Here is a 22,117-nt window from a genome sequence, read left to right as displayed (position 1 = left end):
CTGTATTTGCCATTAAAATATATGTGTATATTGTCCAAACCACTGAGCATACTCGTGATTTTACCCATGGGAAGGGGCGCAGCATGGTGGGGACATTTGAATTAATGGGGTGCAAGTCACTGCGTGTCCTCAGGCACTAATACTGCCACTGCCCCCCTGAGGGATGGGGCTTATGTGCTGCCCAGTATATGGGTATTTAGGGGAGATCATTGCACAGTTCCATAACCCTGAGACTAAGATTTAGGGCTTTAAATCATTGCCTAGATGTCCCACAGGCTCCCTTCTGGAGCCCAGCTTGCCCACCTCACTGGCATGAACAGCTTAAACTGGCCCCGCTGGAATTCAACCACTGACTTCCCAACAAGTCCGGTTATTTCGGAGCTGATGCCCAAACCACTGAACTATCATCCCCAGCATTATTAATTCTTAACCTTTCCCCATAATTATGTTGGCTGAGCTTTGGGTTGCCGTACTCAGCTTGTCCTATCGGTGATACCTATCAGCATGTCTGCTGACTTTACTGCAGTTATTTCCACCGCAGACACTCGGTGTTGTTTCCTTGCCAGGCTTTTCTTCCCTACAGGCATTTAAATTAATAGCTGTGAATGAGTGTGGCTGCTTTGCTTACAAATACTCAGGACGAGATGAGCCATAAAGACAAGTGGTGGGTAGCTGGGTAACTTTTTTTAGCAATAATTCAGGCAAATGTGTTGTTGAGGCAGAGAACTTGAAGCCAAAGTGTATTTTAAAATAGGCCTTTCGCAAAGGCACCATACCGGGGCAGTGTAACAGCACGACTGTGAAATGGAGGTTTTGTGGGAGTGATAAGTGAGAAGGACCAGGATCGGCCATTTCCTGCGCTCAAATAAAGCTTTCTGCGTTGAAATTTCCTCTTAGGCTTCTTTCTCAGCATTCCTGCTCGCCTCAGAAGCTTTGCTTTGCCACTAGAAAGGCACCTTGCACATATCCGAGTGCAGCAAGTACATGGCATTACACTGCCAGAGCCTGTGCAGAGCTGAGGGTGCATTTTGTTAGTCCCACCTATCAATTCTGGAGCTCCTCCGGTGCATCTGAGCTGGGGATTTGATTGAACCAGGCACTACAGCAGAAGCAAGTTAGCACTGCATGAGTATCATCACACAGGATAAGAAAGATATTTTAGCACCCCTTCTGTTTTTAACATGCCATTTGGAAGTCATCCTGCCTAGCCCTGGGAACGGGGAAGGTTTTCCCAGCTCACATCCTTAGGTGCTGATGCAAATGCCAGAAAAACTTGGATAATGCCACAGCTCCTTCCCAGCTATTCCCAGCCAGTGTGTTTTTTTAAATGACTTAGGAAAAAAAGAACAATATTAGAGTAGCTTCTGAATTTATAAAGTTCTATTTAATATAATTATACATCTTTATACTCTTATATTTTTAATTAGAAAATGAATTAGTGGCTGCATTTAGTGAAGACCTATTTTAAGTTCCAGTTGTCTGAATTCTGGGGCTTTTAGTGTGTGTGTAGAAGTTGAAACCTGTACAAGTGGTGATAGGAACGCACTCTTCCCAGGAGACATTAAATTCCTGTCTGGATATCGGTTGGTGTACAGTATATACCAAATATATATATAAAGTATATAGTTTGTCTCTGATAAACTTGATAGTATATTATTAATAATGCTTGGATCTCGCGTGTCCTGTGACACATCTGGAAGGACTGGTTTCCTCTGCTGAGTGTAGCCTTAAGATAAGAGTGTTTTTCCTAGTTTTTAGCTCTTTCCTAGGGAGGATTGATTGTCTGGTTGCAGAATTCATAAAAACTACTGAAAAATACCCAAGAAGATTCATCTTCTGTTCACAATCCCGCTTTTACGACCAGAGCAGCATGCTGGGAGCCCGGAGCAATTCTAACCAGCGCTGACCCCGTCCGTGCCGGTTTTACGGCAGACCTTGCAAATTGCCCAGTGAATTTATGTCTCCCCAAATCCAGCTTTTCTTCTTTCAGTACATTTCACACCCGCTGCAGCCTCCCCAAAGGTACCTCAGGAATGGATGTTTTATGGGAATATTCACCAAAATCATAGAAAACTTGGAAGTTCCCGGCAATGCCTTTGGATTTTGCTGTGACTCAGTGCGCTGTTAGCAGCTGTCCTTGCGTTTTCTAATCCCACCCCATCTCACACATACTCTGTGTGTACTCATATGGATGTTATTCCAAATGATGACAGACCAGTTAAATAATCAGGAGTTAGACTTTTTCATGACCCTTTCCAACATGAAGATTTCCAGCCATGGAATCCTTGGATCCAGGATCCTTGTGAGGCACTGAGTTAATTAGAGGTGATTCTTGTCCTCAGTGAGGTCTGGATTTAAATAGGCAAGCATGGGAATGAAATAAAGGAACATAAGTGACTTCTTCAAGATCACTCTGTGGGCTATTAATACCTGACCTAGGTTAAGAGCCAGGTTTTATGCTTTCTAGTTTGGAGTCCTATCTACTCTTGGATCAAGCCTGAAGGCTTCTCAGGCAGAAAATACTGAATAATAATATAATGATAATAAATATCTTTTCTTAGAGCATGACTGTGCAGTACTTGGAAAAAGGCAAATGCAGTCTTGACTCTCTTAAGCAAGGCATTTCCATGGAGGTAGTGAACTATTAATGCTATTAGCAGATAGTCATCTGGAAGTCTGTGCACATTCTGGGCTCCCATATGCAAGAAAAATGAATTCAAATGGGATCAGGTGCTGAAAAGAACTTGCTGGGATGTGAGAGGGAATGAGGAGCCAGGCTTAAAGAGGTGGCTGCAAGAGCTTGGCTTGCATGGGGTTATGATTGCCTTACAGATATATCAAGGGAGAAGTACCAGGGAGGAAGAGGACCTGTTCTAGGGTGTAGAGCAGTGTTGGCAGAAGAACTAATGGGCATAAATTAGCTATGTGTAAATTTAAGCTGGAAATTAGATGAAGGTTTCCAGCTATCCTGAACCTTTTAGCAATTTATGAGGCTGTAATCCCTTTCAGATGCCATGGTTGCTTGTGTATCAGAGGCAGCACAGCCCCATCAGCTTTATTTAGCAAGGGGGCACTTTCTTGCGCAGGCAGGTTGAGTAACTTGGTCAAGGTTTGCACTCAGCTGTTTAAAACAAGAAGTCCCTGTGAAAGTCTGGCCTCTTGTCTTGTGTTTTAATGACATAACCAAGAAAGTAGGAATGTTGTTGAATAGATCCATTATTTGTCTGTTTATTTCGCCAATAAATACTCCATTTGGAAGTCTTGGGGTTTGGTATTTTTTCCTCTGAGTGGCCCTGTCTGAATTTCAAGTGTGATGTATTTGCATTCTGCAGGCAGCTATTCACACCAGCTAAAATCCATCACTTTTCTTCATCCCAAAGTGCTGATAGACCTGCCTGGACCAAGACAGTTAACCTTATACCAAACCTGTGAGATTGGAGGAGCTGCCCTAGAGACCCTTTCTGGTGCTCAGGGCTGTGTTACAGGGTTTACACTTCTTCCATATCAACATAACTGCTGCATCGGAGGAACCTTGGACCCTGGCAAAGCTTAGGGTAGAAATCCCTCTCTTGAAGTAGCCCTGAGGGCTCCTTAGCAGTGCCTGCTGCTTGGAGGTACCCTGAGGGATTGATGGTGCCACCTAATTGTAACTTGCAATTGAAGCCTATTAGTCTGTGATCACTAATCAGAGTGGAAGTTGTTTTTTTGTTGGCTTTTATTACTCATTCCACTTTGTCCGTATTAGTTACAGGCATAATGTGATTGCTGTTCTGCTTTGCCGATAGGCGGCATTCCCAGGGGACCCTCTTCACTGGAATCTAGATTTCTCTTTACAGCTTGACAGGTTGCTGCTACAGCCATAGAACGAATTTAATCCTTTATAATTTTACAGCCACAGAATGATGTTTAATACTTCTCCATGCAAAATCTGTATTATTTTCATAGGTGAGGGTGACATAAATGTTCAAGTGCCTCCTGTTACTTGATATTTAATTATGAAAGCATCCGCTGGAAAAATACTATGAGCCTGGTGTAATCAGCATGGGGCAGACCTGTTAATCTTTTCATTTGGTCTAGACATCAAGGATGCTTTGTACTAGTCTGGCTGCGGCGTGATAATCTAAGACCTTCTGGACTAGAAGTTCCAGGACTCTTTATGAAGGCAGAAACTCCTACATAAACCCCCTTAGATTTGTGTATTCCTCTTTCAGCTGATAAATGCTTATTTGATTAGTTCATGGAAAAGGTATTTGGATGAACCTGACCGTGGAGGCAGCTTGGCTCATTGGTAATGCCTTGATGTCTGGGAGAGCAGCAACCCCCGCGCGCTCGCAGTCAAAACAAGGGTGCTGGCCCTGGCCCTCCTGAGGCTTTGAACTCGGATAGTTCTGGTTTAACAGCACCTCCATTTGCTGTGTCACTTTATAAAAGGTACTTTTAATTAGTTGCATTCTGAAAGAGATCCCTGCCAGCTCTCCAATGGGATGGCAGCATTCCCTGCCATGGAGCAGCCTGTGAACCTGTGTTCCTTCACAAGTGAGGAATGCATTTCCTCACACTGTTCTCTCCTTTATTGTTCAATAGCATTAACCCTCCTTGCTATTTATTTTAAAACAAATTAAAGATTTTAAATAAACCCTAAAGTAATTGCCATCAGTCTCTTTTCCCAAGCTTATTTTCATGCATCACAGTGCAGTTTTAATCTGTAACATGGTTTCTGTAAAACCTTAGTATCTTTAATTAAGGAAGTGGGTGGGAGGGCAGCAGCAGGAGACGGGAGGAATCCCCTTCACCTGTAAGATGCATTGGGAAAGTCATTTGGGGTCAAAACAAAGAAATTCTGTCTCTCAACAGTGGCCAAATCTGGCTGCCTGAGGAGGAGGATCAGAATATAAATGATGTCTTATATTTTTGATGAGGATTTCAGTTCTTTGCATGGAAAAAGAAATCAGATTTTATCTCCCCTGGAAGGATTCCAGTGCTGTCTAAAGAAAAATCACTGTCTGAATAAAACCACTGTCTGGTCTGGCACAGCACTGGGAAGCGCTGCTACGGCTCATCCTTTGGGAAGTCGCGGTGACATTAGTGCTGGGAGAGATTAAGCACAATGTTGCCTGAACTTGTCCTTGCTGAGGCCAGACCAGGACAAGCTCCATGTGTGCCCGCACCGGTTGCACTGACCTGCCCCAGCAAGTTTATACTGAGATGGAGCTGAAGCTCTCTCTAATCTCTGGTGTTACCTTGAAATAGGAGACTGGGACAGCAGAATGGCAGAATAGTTTGGGTTGGAAGGGACCTTTGAAGATCATCTACTCCAATCCCGTGCAATGAGCAGGGACATCTTCAACTAGATCAGGTTGCTGAGAACCACATCCAGCCTGGCCTTGAATGTCTCTGTCTTGCTGGGCAGTCTGTGCCAGTGTTTTACCACCCTCATTGTAAAGAATTTTCCTCACATCCAGCCTGAATCTCCCCTGTTATAGTTTAAAACCATCACCTCTCATCCTGTTCCAACAGGCCCTGCTAAAACATCTTTCCCCATCTTTCTTATAGGCCACCTTTAAGTACTGAAAGGCTGCAATAAAGTCTCCCCAGAGTCTTCTCTTCTTCAGGCTGAACAATCCCAACTCTCTCAGCCTTTCCTCATAGGAGAGGTGCTCCAGCCCTCTGATCATTTTTGTGGCCCTAAATACAAGAAAAGAAAATACAAGCTGGGGGTGCACCATGGGGTTACTTTTCTTCTGCATATCCTTCACCATGTGATGTGCATGGTGTGAAGAACCATGCAAGAAGGGAGATTGGGAACCCAGTGGTTGAAGTGATGACACGTTGCTGACCTTGCTGGTTTGTACTGGGGTTGACTTGGTCTGATGTCCTTTGCACCATGGCTTGGTGATAGCAGGCGTACTGGTGTACAGGGAGTTTCAGAGGGGTGATTGCACATCTCCTGCCCTCCCAGGTGCCATTTGCTTTTCTTCCTCCCCCAAAAGAGTATCTTCTATAAAATGAAGTTTATACTTTACTACTCTCTTTATTTGTGGGAAGAAAAGACAAGCGGATACAGCAAAATGTCTTTGCCGTATTTTAAACAATTAAGCAGGAGAAACAACCCTTTAAAAATACATCTCTATGAAATATATCTGTAAAGGTAATTTAGTTTGGAGGCTGTAACTTCACGGAACAACATTTTCTTTCCTTTTTTCTAACAAAAGGCTATGCCCAGTAAGAACTGAGTGGTGCTGGGCGACGGGATGGTTGACTAAGATGAGATTTTGCCTTGATTTGACTGAAGTACTCTGGAATGAAATGAGAAGTATCCTAAGGAAAGGCTCAGGGCTTGACTAGGTTTCCTCTGACTCCTCAGTGTTTGCAGGCCACCATGCCTCTTCTCTTTCAACTTATCAGATCTCAGTGCCAGATTATCTCTCTGCCAGCTTTTAGAAGCTCAGCTTAGTTGTCAGCAGCTTGTCTGCTAATAGGCACAACTGTTCTCCATCAAGGCTGTATGAGCAAAGCATCTGGAAACGGGGAAATTCAGAGGAAACAGCGCCGGTGAAGCCCAACAGAGAAAACCCATGCAGATTGGGAGAGCCAACTGCCAAACTGTAAATATTTAGATAGCAAACGCATATGCTTGTGTGTAAATGAAGTGCTTATAAACCCCCTGAGCAAACTTCCAAACCTGCTTTGTGTACTTTTTAGGGTAGAAAATATATTTCAAGCCTTTATTTGTAAGAGAATATGTTTAGAGAGAGTTGCCGAGGTGCGTTTTGCTGCAGTGAGGCACTTGTGCTCAAAGTTTCTCTTGCCTGATTCTGGTTATTTTATTCCTTTTTTTTATGATCATTATTTATTTTTCCTTTTTTTCCCCTTTTCCTGGAACCACACTATGGGATATTTTGCCTTTGTATCCTTTCTGCAGCCATGAACAGAACTGGATCTATATATATATTTTATAGTGAAACCAAGAGTTCTACCTCACCTTTTCACTACTCGGTTGAAACAAGTGCTAAAGTGTAGTGCTAAGCACAAAACTGTATTTACTAAATAGCACAAGTCTGTCAATTATTTTCATGATGTGTTCAGTGTTTAAATGACTTGTAAAATGTAATTAGATTTCTTTCTAATTTTAATACTTCTATTATGTGGATTAAGTAAGTAGGTGGGCTGAGACTTACCTTCGGCAGAGGTTTTGGTGCTCAACCATTTGTAATCTTCAATGGCTATTTTCCTATCTATCTTTTCTTTATCAGTACAACCAGCAGACATGGTAACCATGTGCTCTCCTAGTTTTATTTCATGCTTCCTCTATAAATCTTGGTTCATAAAGAGCATTACTAAATGTTGCAATTCATTTCACCACTTCATATTTAATGATTATCATGTTAAGAGCATCTTGGGACTTGTCTACACAGGAACTGCAGCGTAATTAAATGGAGGTATACATTTAAGGACTTGCCTACCTAGGGAAATTCATTTGAATTTTAGTAGGACGTGAATTTTAAAGCAGGTTTTTCTATTTCTCGGGATGTCTTTTATGGGTATTTTTGTTTTGTAAGAAGCAGGTATCTACACACACACTTTCCTCACTGAAGAATTTGAAATCTGGCCCTAAAGCAGACTTTTCAATACAAATTTTTTGAGTCATACAAATACAGTAATGTACATTTTTAGTTCCACTTTGTAATAATTGGGCTTATTTCAAGTGTTTCTGTGAGAGTGACTGATTTGATTTTACAATCCTTCCTTGAGAGGACCTGATAGCTTTTTATGTATTAATTTTGTATGCTTGTCCATAGAGACATTGATGAGGTGGGTGGCATCGTGTACTGATCTGGGCTCTGGGACAAGCAATTTAAACTCTGTGGTTTACCCTGTACTTGCTAACAATGAAAGACTGCTTTGATCAGTGGTACCTTGATGTAGGACTTTGGATCTTTTGACTTCTAGTGTATATATTCCTACTTTCCTAAATAAAAGTTTTGGTCCAAGACTAGAGCCATAATGCACCTCTGTTATCACCGATTCTGGGTTTAGTTCCATGGAGAATATCTCCCAGAACACACAGTCTGGTTTTAACCCCTTGCACAAAGATTCTCAGCCAAAACTCCCCTGTTGAATCTAGGTGATTTTTTGCTTTGTAGATGAATAAAGCATTAGCCCCAGCCCTCCAGTGTTACCCAGACTTATGTAGTCAAAGCTTCCAGATCCCTCTGGTGACACTATTTGAAGTAGTCCCCTCAAAAGCTCTCAGATGAATACTGGCTCCCAGGGGAAATCAGGTCATTGAGGTGCAGGCTTGATCATTTCCCTCCCGCTCCCCAGATACTCAAAACTTCATATTGGACTAGCACTTAGCAAATAAGGGTGACATTTGAGGCACGTGGAAGACAAATCTGACAAGAGTGGCATTTCCCTGTCAATATTAAAAAGCTCCTGCAAGTCACTGCTAGGTAGAGGTAATATCCATCGAGTGAGCTCCAGGAGCCGGGCGGGAGCGTTGAGCCCTTTGGTTGGGCAGCAAGTTTGTGCTTTAAGAGCCCTTTTATAGGAGGATTGTGCAGTTTTGCACACTCACATCACTTCATTGCTTCTCTGATGTAGAAAAGTGCTGCCATAGCTTGTGTCACTCGTGACCAAGAAGCCACAGTCAGACTGAAGGGGACAGGGGCTGCCTCAGGCTTTGAGTGGAAAGCACAGATTTATTCCGACATATTGATGCTCATGCAGTGCTTAGGATAAGTTCTGCTTCTATGTCATGGTTCTTGTTACTGTTCTGTTATTTTAAGAATGGCCTTCTAAAAGAGAGAGAATCATGCTGTTTTGTCCATATCTTTGACCTCCTTTTGGCAGAAATTCTCCTGTTGCCAGAAGCCAGAACTAAACTGATTGTTGTTTAAGCTTCTAATGCATTTGAAAGGATCACTGTCACAAAATAAATAAATTCAGGCAAGTGAATAGGTCATTATACCTTGAAAAAGGGGGAGGTAATGCTGATTTGGTATCTTAATTGGTTTCCAAGCTAAAATTAATAGTGTGTGGAATCCCTCTTAGTAACATGACTCAGAACTATTTATTTTTCAACTCCTCTTTTAACTCTAGCTGAGATTGATGGGGATGTTATCTTAGCATTTGGGAGATGCAAGCCGTATTGGAATGACAAACATTTCTTGACAGCTTTAGAAAGATGGATGATGTGATGCCCCTGCAGCAGGTTTGGGTGTTTGTGCTTTCTAATGGGTCATCAGGAGACTCTTGCTTCACTTTCAGTCTTAACAAAGGGGAAGGAAAGGTGAGACCTAATTATTGGTTTGAGATGTCTTTGTAATGTGACTTCTCAGTATATAGGTTTGTCATGCAGCCCTTAGCAGAGGAGCATAATGATGGCCTTCCTCAGTTAATGGTCCCGGTTGGTGCCTTAAAAAAGAACAAAGTAGATGGTTGCTGGGTTTTTTTTTCTGCCAAGCTGGTGCTAAGTGATCAAATACACCTTGGATATCTGTTGTTATGTTGTACCTCTGTGCTGTTACCTGTAAAGTATGCGTTACTTTATTTGACAGATCTCCACATTCTGTATAAAATCATGAAGAGAAATCCCCTACCAAAACTTAGCATGGGTAAAATCCTAAGGCTTGACCAGAAACTTCATAGTCTTGTGAGCATCTACTCCACATGTTTTGATGAGCAGGAAGAATGGGATTCCTCTTCATTTGCTTTATTGCCAAGATTAAAAAATACTACCAACAAATCCATTGTCATACAAATGAAGTTACAATATTGCAGTCATCAAGGTGCCTTTGATACTATCTCTCGACATTTAGAGTTCTTCAGAATATTAGAAACTAGACTCCTCTTGGCACAAGAGCACATGGTGGGGTGAAGCGATGAGGCTGTTCTCTTGCCAGCAGAGGTAAATCATCACATCCCCGCAGAGGTTCCTTGATCTTTTCAGACATCTGAACAACAGGAAAAAGTGGGGTTTAAGTTTTAGTGCAGAGGGGATACTTGTGAGCTCTCTTCTATAGACCTAGTAGATGCCCTAAATATGCCATATATAAAAATGTGACTTGAAACTCTTCCTCAGATCAAGTCCTTAAAGGAAAAACTCATGAGGAATGATTCTAGTGAGAGGTTGGAGCTGTGGGTAAGTCCAGCTGATCGGTTCTGTGACAGGCAGTTACTGTACTGTGTTTCTGAGGCACGTCTGTGAACGCTGATGCCGCTTTACACCCTTGTTCACATTTAGGCTTTTTTATTGACTAGATCACAGTTTGTACAGATTTCATTCATCTTGTGTTGTTTGGGGGGTTTTTTTCCTTACCATTTTTGCCAGGAGGAGCTGAAGATTTCTCTTTTGCCCAATACAGATGGACCAAAGCAAAGGATTTTTCACAAGTGCCAGGAACTTTCAAGTAAAACAGTGAATTTAATTCCGAAACTAAAAGGTGTTTTGAATAAGTAATTTTCTGTGTATGCAAGTGCATAAATAACCTTTCCATAGCCAAAAGCAGGCAAGCCTGCTGCTTTTGTCTGGCTTGAAAGAAAGCGAGTGTTGCTAACAGGATGTGTCAGTTAAAGCAGTTAAAGGGAACTCATCGACATGTGATGTGAGAGAACAGGTTATGGATTCATATTCTCGTGCCTGGCAGGAAGCACGTTGTGGTGGATTAGTATTCTTATCATTTGAGTGACAATTTCTAAAAAGCTGATTAAAATGACCTGGATCTTGGACACATGGGATGGAGCCGGGAGACGTGTGGAAGTGATTTAAATCTCACCTTCCCACTTCCTTGCTCTAATCTCCTGGGCAAGAACAGAGCAGCAGCGGGGCTGCTTTGTTTTATTGCTCTCTTTAGTAGGCACAGGGGACTGAAAAGCAGCTGATACTCATAGTGTGGAGGACTGTGTAGTTACCTGCCCCTTTTACAACTGCCCTGGCCAAAGCCAGGAACTCAGCATCCTTCTGTAGTTACTAGAGAGAAATAAACGCTGTGCATCTCAATTAGGGAAGCTCCTGTCTCTGTTTGCTCTCACTTGCCATCTGGAGGAGATGTGTGTCTCCTGGTTGACTCTGCATCTCCTGCTTGATTTAAGCACTTGCTTTGGGCAGCAGAAATACTTCCCCAAGAGCTCCTGAGTAACAACTTTATTCCACCACAGGAATTTATCTAAGCCATCTTCAGTATCAGATTTTATCTGCAGTATTGCTCAAAGCAGCTGCACTGTGTCCAGAGGACCTGGCCTCATGTATTTTAGGACATATAGTAACTTAAACCAGCTACTGACCTTGTGCAATTCCTATCTTTGGTGAAGAGATTGTTATTTGAAGTTTTGTTTGCTTTTTAAATTATATGTTGCACTCATGGCATGCTGGCTTCGTGACAAGTATGATTTAATGCAAAGGAATCTCTGGGAAAATGGCTTTGCAAAGTGGTTCAGAGTGTGTTTTGGTAGGCATAAAGGTAATATTTTTGTCTTCAACTCTAATAATTGGTCCTAAAATACATAGAAATCCATAGTTCCTGAAGAGCAGGAAGTATGTACCTCTGCATCTGACATCTACTTGTAGGTCATCATTAAAAACTTGCCTGGGTGAGATCCAGAAAGAAATCAGTTATATTTTTGGCCAGATCAGGTTGTTCTGTGGGTGCAGATAGTTGGCTCAGAACAAGAGAAGGGCACGAGGTGTTTTATCTAACTGGGGTTTCAGGTCCAAAATGCATTTTATAGCAATTCTCATTTTAAGATGAAAAGGAAGAGCCCAGGGGTGACAAAGTCTGTGTCCAAAAGGAAAGAATGGGAACTGAACATCCTGCACTATGGAAATTGCTCCCTTTGGTTCAAGGAGCCTGGTTCATGGATGGGCAAGTCCCTTCCTGGAAGCGGGGCTAGAGTCAGGAGCTCTGTTTATGGTTGCACTGATTGTGTGCTAAATAAGAAGCACTTAAATATTCTGTGGTAAATATGATATGGTAAATATTTAATATTATTAGAAGCCTTTGGCAGCTGACCAGAAACCAGTATTTCTTTCCTGTGAAAGCTGTTTCTCCAAGGTGGATCATGTAAGGTGAAAGCCTGTCTGTGGTATCCAACTTGCATTTGCCCTCAAGCCGTGGCTGACCTCTGTGTGGCCTCGGGAATATGCTATTTAGGTGGCTCACCATGTCAGCAGTTCTCAAGATGAAACAACTTATAAAAGCCTGGGTTCATTTTTATTATCATTTCATTTTTATTGCTATATCTTCTTAGCAAAATATGATTTCAGTGGGAAGAGCTGAGCTCACTGGTGGTCACTCAGCCCGAGTCCTGTTTACTAAAACAGGAGATTGACATCTGTTCTCCTATTTCAAGTCATGGACACCGCGTGCATTGAAATTAGAGAGGTTAAAGAGCTTTTTATTCCCCCACATACTGGTGTTAGTAAATCTGATTCAAATATGGAGACAAGAAAAATGCCGTATGTAAGGGCAAAGTAGATTAATTTGGTACAGATGCTCCATTACTTCATTTGAAGCTACTCATACAACTGCAGACCACATGTAGTCCTTCATTCTCTTTTCCTGCTTCATTAATTCCATGCTTGGACGCAGGCAGCTTCTTTCCTTGCACCCTTGCTGCTTTTCCCAAGGTGAATGCCACAAGTGCAACCACGGGGGTTCATCCAGCTGGGCTTCAGTAGTGACAGGCATCATCCTCACCTCCATCCCAAGCCCTCAGTGGGGACAGGACCCGTGCATGGAGCAGCACTCTGTTAGGACCGTGTTGCTTTGACATTCCTGAGTGTTAACATGGCCCCGCACTTCCCAAGCTCCATGTAATGGTACTTCTGATATCACCAAAGGATGTCATTAGCCTGAAGTGCTGATGAAGAGGCAAGAGTTTAATGACTCAGAGCAGCCTTCCAGTATCTGAAGGAGGCCTACGAGGATGCTGGAGAGGGCCTCTTCATCAGGGACTGTAGCAATAGGACAAGGGGTGATGATTTTAAGCTTAGGGGAAGTTCAGGTTAGTTATGAGGAAGAAGTTCTTTACTGTTAGGGTGGTGAGGCACTGGAATGGGTTGCCCAGGGAGGTTGTGAATGCTCCATCCCTGGTGGTGTTCAAGGCCAGGTTGGACAGAGCCTTGGGTGACATGGTTTAGTGTGAGGTGTCCCTGCCCATGGCAGGGGGTTGGAACTGGATGATCTTAAGCTCCTTTCCAACCCAAACCATTCTGTGATTCTGTGACCACTTGTTTTCATGGTCAGACCCACCAAAAGGATTCAGACGAGCTGAAAACCAATCCAGAGCAGTGGGCCAGGCTCTGGCACTGCTGCCGGTTAAGTGCACTTAAATACCAAGCGCAACAGAAAACCTAAAGGGTTCTCAGTTTTGGTGGCAGTGGACGTCTGATGTGAATCCCTAGAAAGTCACATTTTTATAGTGGTCAAGGAAAGAGCATGTCCCCTTAAAAACAGAGCCCACAGGGCAGGTCATACATCTGTGGGGATGCTAACTGAACTCTATGAGTCTTTGCATTCTCCATCCTGAAAATGTATCTCTACAGTGGCAGGTTATCCACATTTTCTTTGCGGTGACCTTCTGTTCTCTTCCCTGTACACAGCAATGGGCTTTGCACACTGGCTAATAAGAATGTGTCTTTTGTGGAAGCTTATTAAGAACCTAATAAATTAAACTGTGGTAGATGCTTTCCAGAGCAGACCTTCCTTGGGTTCTCTGTGACATGACAGTGTGGGGTTTAGCTGCCCTTCTCTATCTGTAAGTAACATTGTTCGGGCTTGCATCAATCTTGGTTTTAATTAGAATCCTCTTTGAAATGGAAAATATTAAAGCAGATCCATAGCTGGAGTGGGAACTGCAGAGCCAGAGGGTTTTCAGATGCTGCCTTAAAAAAAAAGAAGACCAAAAAAGCCATTTCTAATCCTTAAAATATTTGCCTTGCTTTATTTTCATATCTTGAAGACAAACAGGTGCTGTGTGCCCTTTATGATTCTCAAATATACAATCTCCAAGCCAGCAATCTCTAAAGCCTTCAGTTGTTTGTACAATTAGGGTGGGATTTTCAGAATCACCCGCTGTTGGTCTGTCTGTGCTCTCATTGAAATCAAATTGCCATTGACTTCAGTGAGAATCGTGTTAGATCAGTACATGAGTGCTTTTGAAAATCCTTGCCTTTGCCTTTCCCTCCGTCACATCTGTGTACAATTGAATGAAAAGACTTTTGTAATATACTTTAATTATTCGTTGTTGCTTTCATATAAAAATGATTGCGAGGAAAGCAGAAGAAAACCTATAATAATAATCTGACTTTGATCTTATTTACCCAAAATTATATGTTATGTTTTTCTTCTCCTTTTATGTAATTATATATTACTTTATCACAATGTACGATAAATCACTGAAAACACGAGAAGTAGGAATAATTTGGTAATGTGGAGGGGAAGAGCACTCACAAAGGAAGGAGCTCAACTCTTTGTGGTCTGATGGGCTTCCACTGCTGCTTATGGCAGCTTTCCTTGGAATGCATGGGAATGTCAGGAGCCTTTATGTGAAAGGCTAATGCTAAAACCTGATGAATGGCCGTGTTTCCAGCTGCAAGGAGTGGTTTTCTGGATGTCACCTTCCCAAGAAACCTCAAGTTACTGTCCAGCTACCTGGACTGCGCTCTGCCACCACACTCTTCACTTGGTTTTGGTCTACCCGCTCCTCCCTGATTCATGTGCCTTTTTGGTTTCCAGTGTGTGTTTCAATGATGTTTTTGGTTAATAGCTTGCTGTTTGGCAGAACTAAAGAGGATCAGAGCTTACAGTAGCTCAGGGGAAATCAAAGAACATCAGGAACATCTAATTCAGCAAAACCAGCCCAGTTTTACCCTTGGCTGTAGACATTTAGGGAAGTGCTCAAGGCAGGAGTCCAGTTGTACTGGTTGTTATTTGCATTGTGCTTAATAATGTTTCCTTGGGTCTGCAGCAGGAGATTTTAGCTGAGGAAAGGCTCTGGGACATCAATCCCTGTAACTCATCTCTCTAGGCATGGAGGGAGGATGATGGAGACGAGCAGCGCTGCAGAACAGGAGGTGACTGCTCCTTGCCAACAGCCTCATCTGCTTATTAATACCATAGATTCATCTGAACTGCCCTTCAGAGAGAAATACATACACCCAGAGAGCAGTTCTGCTGCCAGAGATCACATGGAAGCCTGCTCAGATGCGGGAGTGGTTTTGCATTGGGAAGACCTCTGAGTTGCTTTGAATTTAATTGTCTTTTAATAGCAGGGTTCTGCTCCATCTTTAGACTCACAGGATTATCGGTTCTGATGTAAATATGTGTTTAGCATTAGAGTAAAATGTTATGTCAAAACAAGGGAAGACTGGGTGCCTCTTTCAGCCGCTGCTGTTTCCATGTGTCACAGATCAGAGCTGGGCCAGGCTGGTGCTCGAGATGCTCTAAATCCATAGTGGTATATGAGAGACATTTACTAGCCTAAGTGTGGGCGATCTGTTTGATAAACTGAATGACATATTGTTCCTCTTAATGCACTCTATGTTTCTGTGTGAACAGGAGTAAAGGTATTGAACTGTCATAATTCAGTAGTTAAAATGCCTCCTGCAGGAATGACCACGGGTGGCAAACACAGCACGTGCTCAGGGCTTTCCATCCGCTCCACTGCTTTCATTAACTGCAAATAGGCCACCTTCTTTGAAAACTTAATCAGTGGTGTTGGTGTTTAACTGATGATACAGAAAGAGCAAGAGGATGTCCTGGAAAGGCACGAGTTGCCTTCTCAGTCTTTCCGTATCGTGTTAGTCCTTGGAAGTGCCAGTGTAGTGTAATGCCATCTGCAAGGTGATGCTATGGGAATCTTGGCTCAGTCCAAATAAAATCATTAATCTATGTGTCCCCCAGGAGCTCTGAATGATTAGCTGCCTTCTGCATTCCCTGCTGTTTCAGGAGGTAGCTTGAAGGAATTGAGCATTCCTTAATGTTTCACTTAAAACCAAAGTGCAAACCAATATGGAGAGGCTGAAGGAATAAAAAAGTTGAGTGTAAACAGCTACAAGTGGTAATGTGGCAGCTGATCTGAGAATTGTTAGATGTTTAAGATATAATTACTGTATATTAACTAGATGCGATCTACACAAAGAGGCTGAGGAGCCTGCCAGAGAAATGAACCACAAAGTACTCGCTGGCCTGATTTATTTTTTGCCATCATCATGTTTTAAATGTTCGTGCATACCGATTAAAATTTAGGTTAGGGTCTTGAAAGCTGTTGCCAAGTTTTGTCACTCGGGGAATTCTAGGTTTAACCCTCTGTCTGCCCTTTGGATGCCTACCTTCCCAAACAGGCAGGGCAGATAATCTTGTGACTTGTCCAGCTGAACTGATGCGTTCAAGCTTCCTGAGGAAAAAGCCTCTTGAGTGCTTCTAAAATATTTATTTATCCAGGATTCATCTTACTGAATTTACCATTTGCTGAAACAAGCAGTACTGTGTTGGCCGAGCATGAGATAATATGTTGGAGTTCACTCTTTCCCTCCGATGGGATGATATTTGAGATGCACATTTTTCCCATTTTTCCTAGAATATCAGGGGAAAATAATTTCAAGTGGAGAGAGAATTTTGCTGAACATCTGGGAGCAAAATGGGAAAAGTTTGATAAACAGCATCTTGCTGACATGTAATAGCAACTAGCTCAGAGAAAGAATCCAGGGCATTGCAAATGAAAGGGGGTTTCTTAACTGTAGTTCAATTGGATATGTAGCTTCGTGCGTCCGGTTGACAGTAACAGATTATCCTGACTGTCACATTGTAAAGAGTGAAACATTCAGACTGAAGTCATGCAGTAATCTCAATTTCGGGAGCAGCCGTGTCTGTATTCAGTGGAGACAGACATTATTTCATTACTTAACTCAGCAGAGAAGTGTTTCTTGTGCAAAATGTATGTTCTATTCAGGGGTTAAGTCCTTATCATATTCAATATATGGCAAGATTTCATACATTGGTTATGGTATTGTCGGGTTATAATGATAACTGCAGGAGTTTAAAATCTCTCAGCATCCAACTGTTCATTTTAGTTATGTTTGAGATATGTTGAGTTTAAAACTTGCTATTTTGATATTATCCATCGCACAGGGAATAACTTTATCCATAAGCTTAAATACTTAAATAAGGAGCCAGAATCTCCTCACATGCACAAGTTTAAACTGGAAGGAAGGTCAAAGCTGTCAGACTTTGCAAATATGAATAAAAATTGTGTCTTAACAAAAAGCCAAACTGAGCAGAGCCCAAAATACTTCCAGGAGAAAAGCCTTTAGCTCTATAGAATTTTTCCCTGTATTGCTCTATCAGCCTGATGTCAAATGACATCTTTTTCTTCATTTAACATAATTGTCTCTGAAATGTAACAGTGAAACAAACCATTAGCAAAACGCTGAGCTGTCAGAAGCAATTGCTGGTGTCAGATCCAGACGGGGAGCTTTCCCTTCTCCGAAGGTACTCGTGATGGTTTCCTATAGAGGTTCTTTGTGAAACATCCACTGTTTCAAGGGCAGTGATGCAGCCACGAAGACCTGACCAGTCCCTCTGAAGTGGGAGCTTCATGCTCTATGCTTTGGGCTTGTAACTGTCCCACAGATTCTGTGCTTTTCTCCTAAACCAGGCTCTCCACTGACTTCAGTTTTAGCTGGAGAGAACGTTGGTGCTGCAGATAACAGAGGATGAGAGATAACCGGTTAGCTACCTATCTAAGAATTAATAAAAGGGTTGCCTGGTACTGTACCAGGATGCTCTGGCAAAGTGAATGACGCAGAAACTGACCCTTTTTCTTCCTGCAAAGCCTGAGTTTGCTTCAGGAATATAGGCAATAAAGTTGGAAGGCTTGGAGAGTTGGTAGGACTTGGAAGTGGGTTGGGTGCTCCATCCAATTGCCCCTGAGGGAGGCTTGCTGCGAGCAGAGCATCTATGGGCTGTGGGCTGTGTAGCTCCAGCCAGCTCTGCCACACAGACGGAGGCAAGAAATTGTAGTGAATTAGCTGTGAAACTACTAAATAAAAGCTGCCTTGATGGTACCAATTCCCTGCTTTTACATCTCTTAACTGCCAAGCATTTTATCTGCAGGCTTTAATGCAAAGTAACAAATGCAGGATTCCTCCCCTGCAGAATTGCAGTAGGGTTTGGATCCATCATGGGCAAACTGAGGCCTTCAATACACAGCACAGGCAGTAATTATCCATTAATGTGTGTTGGCCAGCCCCTGGAGAGGGACAAGGCAGACACTTTTCCAGGGAGTTTTACTCTTGGATGGCAGCAGGGCAGTGCAGGTTTGGGGTCCCCCAGCCAGAGTCCCCCTTGCTGGCTCTGCTGTTGTTTCCTTGACCTTCTTCACTCTCCCTTTGTTGCTTCCCAGGTTTAGACAGCTTCACAAGCATGGCAAAACATGAAGATGATGCCTGCTGCCGAATTTCTTGGCTTTAGAGCTTATTGTTAGCAAGTTTTATTTAAGCAGGATAACTTTAGCATGTGGGCTTGAGCATGGGCATTCATGCTCACTCATACGCATGCAGGACTTTCTTATAACCTTATTCTTGGGTATGATTAAATCCATCAGGAAGGTGATTCAACCTGAGGTTAAAAATATCACCAGGAATGGAGAATATTGTGGGCTAGTTTAGGCAGGATGATCCATGGGCATCCGATCCTTGCCATGCTTGTGATACGTAGAAGCAACAGCAGAGGTTCCCAAATTGTTATCTAGTCATTATTTCAAATAATAGATGGGAAGCGTGGTTCCTGTAATCTCTGTGTGCCTGTAAACGAAGCATCTTTCCCCTGCTGTGCACCCATAGGGGTTCTGATGGGTCCCTGCTGCTCCCAACATCCCTGTCTGCAGGCATTCCCTTGGGAATGCAGCCCCAGTGAATAGCAAGACCAGTAACTTGGCACTGTCAGAATGAAGGTGTTTCTTAATTTTGTCTTGTGTTGCGTAAAAGGCTACATCAGCTTTCTGGAATAACAGAGATTTTATCATGTAGTCATTTATCACCACGTCACCTTAAATCTGTCTGCGGTGTGACTGTGCTGAGCTGTCAGGCTGATTGTCTGAAATGATGATTTCTTCTGGTACTTTTCCTATGTATCCACCATAATTGGGATCCTGCCCCAAAACCTCAGACATAACGTCAGTAGAAAACAGTCTTTCTATAAATACATCCCACTCTGTCTATAAGAAAATATATGCTTGTTATTCTTATTACTATTTTGCACACATAAACCTAAATGGCTTTACACTTTGCTGTATGGCAAAGTGCATTTCCGGGAGCATCCTTTATAAAAGGGATCATACAAAAGCCTGCAGGAATTCCTAGCATGAACCTAGTGCTGCCTGAATTTTCCCACAGGCGGTGTTTAAAGTCAAATTGGGTTGTGACATTAAATAACACCATATGGTGTGTTCATTCCCTGCTGCTAGAACTAGACGCTTGGTGCAGTTTCAGTAGCGTTTTACAAGAGTTGATTGATTTTGGGCTGGGTTATAGGTTCTCAGAAGTTAGATGGCCTTGAAAACCACAGTAGTGTTTGTCTTTTAAATACCAGAAGCACAATATTTGCAAGGGCTGTTTGTATTAATATAAAACTGGGGGCTGTATGGATGTGTATATGTAACGATGTACATATAAAAGCTGTGTCAAGCCTGTTGAGAACAGAGCATGGAATCAAACTCTACTTCAAATGATTCACTTTTGGGGACTTGCACAAACTGTTTGTGTCCTCCAGGTGATTTTCTTTCTAAGGGGATGCCAAAAGCATTCATGCAAAAAACTATCAAAGCTCCCTTAGAGGCATTTGCCATTTTTGTTGTATTTCTGAACCTTCAAACCTAGAGATGAAAGCACCTGCAGACGCAGGCAGCGCATTCCACGCATGGCATCCTTTCCGGCATCCTTTCATTTTGATTCTTCCTCTTCTCTCTTTTTTTAATTACAGTTCTTTGAGGTTCCGTTTGACTCAAATATGAACAGGACAAAAAACAGACCACTGGTGCGAGGACAGATCAGGTAAGGCTCTGCACACCTGCTCTGCCTAATGAGGAACGAGTCTTCACGTTGCTTTTATCTATCTCCAAGCTTCTTTTTCTGTTCAGATGACAAAAAATAGCAAACTCAGACGAAAGAACTTAGCACCTTGCTGGTTTGCCATAGTTCTGTGTGTTTATCACTTTCATGGGGGGAGTTTGGGTCATCAGCTGTGCTCTAAAACACTGAATTTGTCAAGACATCAGGATCTCCAGTCATGTTGTGTGTTTCCTCATGTGTGACATCTGCGTGAACCGTGTGGGAGCACATGGTTATGTTCCACTGAGCTTCTGCATTAGTTTATCACAAGGGAAGTTCAGGTTAGATATAAGGAAGAAGTTCTTTCCTGTGAGGGTGGTGAGGCACTGGAATGGGTTGCCCAGGGAAGTTGTGAATGCTCCATTCCTGGCAGTGTTCAAATCCAGGTTGGACAGAGCCTTGGGTGCCCTGGTTTAGTGTGAGGCGTCCCTGCCCATGGCAGGGGGTTGGAACTAGATGATCTTAAGGTCCTTTCCAACCCAAACCATTCTATAATTCTATGAAATCTTCAATATTTCCCATCGAAGAACAAACACAAATGCATAGATTGGTTGTAGTAGTCACATATATCTGTTAGAACATGAACATCCATTGGAATCTCCCAGCAGAGGTAGCTGCAACTCATTTTTATAGTGGTTTTGTGAGGCACCATCTTTGTCTTTGCCTTTTTTTGCATGTGGTGAATGCTTTCAATGGTGGCATCTTACGAAAAGAAAGTAGAATTTTGACATCATTTAGTTTATTATCATCCATAAGTAAATCCTTCCCTCTCCACCTCCCAAAAAAAAAGCCTTTTATTAGCATAGGGAATCCCTTGGATAAAGCAAAAATCCTTGATTCACTCTGTTTTCTGGATTATATATCAGTTCAGTTTCTCAAAGGCTGTTTCCCAGCTAAAAAAGCAAAGTGAAAAAGAACATCACCAGAAACCTCCAGCTTATTTGCAAACTAAAACTGAAGGCCCGATTCATAAATGATTCAACAAACAATTTTAGTATTGCGTTTCCATGATTTGTGCCAAGGATTATTTATAACAAAATTATGTTTTCCCTTAGGCTTCTGCGAACAGTTGGTCCTATTTATTTCTGTGTTTTATCCATCACCTTTGGAGGGCTGAAAAAAACGTGATGGATGAAATTACAAGAAAATTGAGACAAAATAGTCAAGTGAACCTCGGGGTAAATTCACTCTCATTGTAAATAGCTAGAGTGCTTCAATAAACTTGGTCCCATTTGTTCTCGAGGATGGTGCTAATTACAGATGCCTGAGTTGAGTTAATTTTACTTAAAAACATATTTTAGGGACCACTGCAGTGAGGGCAGCTGTTGTAGATACACTAAGGCAGCCCTAACCGTGCTGTACAGGGGAGCTGCACTGCTGCTCCACTTGCATGTGGTCCTTTAGCTTTGGAAGAAGCAACACTCATTAGGAAGAAAGATGATGGGGGGTGTTCTAGTGTTTGTTTTTATCATAGTGCACTAGCATTGCAGTGTTTCCGGAGTCAAAAACACAGCTAGGAAACTTTCTGCCAACTTTGGATTCGGAGAAAGCAATTTGTGTTACAAGTTCCTGGTGTCCTTAAATGAACTCCACTGTCATCCGAATGCACCACGGATTGGCAAACCCATATTTAATGGATTTTCTTACTTCCCCCTCCCTTCATATTTGCTTTCACCACAAAATGGTAATGTTGGGGACTTTGTGTAATCACTCATCAATCTATCTACCTGACTGTCAACAGCTAATTTAAAGTTCTTTAAAGTGTCACTTACCTTGAATAATGCCGCTCTCGTTCCCTGTAGACATGAACATGCAGACCTTGACTGGGGTTATTTCTTCTGCGGTGTGCCAGAGGAGAATAATCCAGTGCAAGTGATCTAACCTTGTTATATTTTGCCACATATTCCCTGGTGTTCCTTGAACGCTTTCCTTCCTGGCTGATTAAATAAAACCCTTAAATGGTTCTGCTAAAACTACTCAAAACCAGACCAGACCGAGATGGATAAG

The 22,117-nt window shown here is 42.4% G+C and overlaps 1 protein-coding gene across 1 annotated transcript in view; it reads left to right on the top strand.

The window, feature by feature from the left end:
* LOC134174665 (protoheme IX farnesyltransferase, mitochondrial) overlaps nt 1–22,117 on the top strand; it is a 103,027-nt gene that overhangs the window by 48,514 nt on the left and 32,396 nt on the right. Inside the window, exon 5 of the mRNA XM_062639856.1 lies at nt 19,983–20,053. Coding sequence (XP_062495840.1) covers nt 19,983–20,053 — 71 coding nt within the window. The remainder of the gene's footprint in view (nt 1–19,982; nt 20,054–22,117) is intronic.

Source organism: Pezoporus occidentalis, unplaced genomic scaffold (genome assembly GCF_034315485.1).
Source record: "Pezoporus occidentalis ecotype Australia unplaced genomic scaffold, CSIRO_AGI_Poc_V1 ctg62, whole genome shotgun sequence".
In the NCBI taxonomy this organism is placed as follows: domain Eukaryota; kingdom Metazoa; phylum Chordata; class Aves; order Psittaciformes; family Psittacidae; genus Pezoporus; species Pezoporus occidentalis.
The sequence above is the reverse complement of the archived record's forward strand: the minus strand, read 5'-3'. Positions and strand labels throughout refer to the sequence as shown.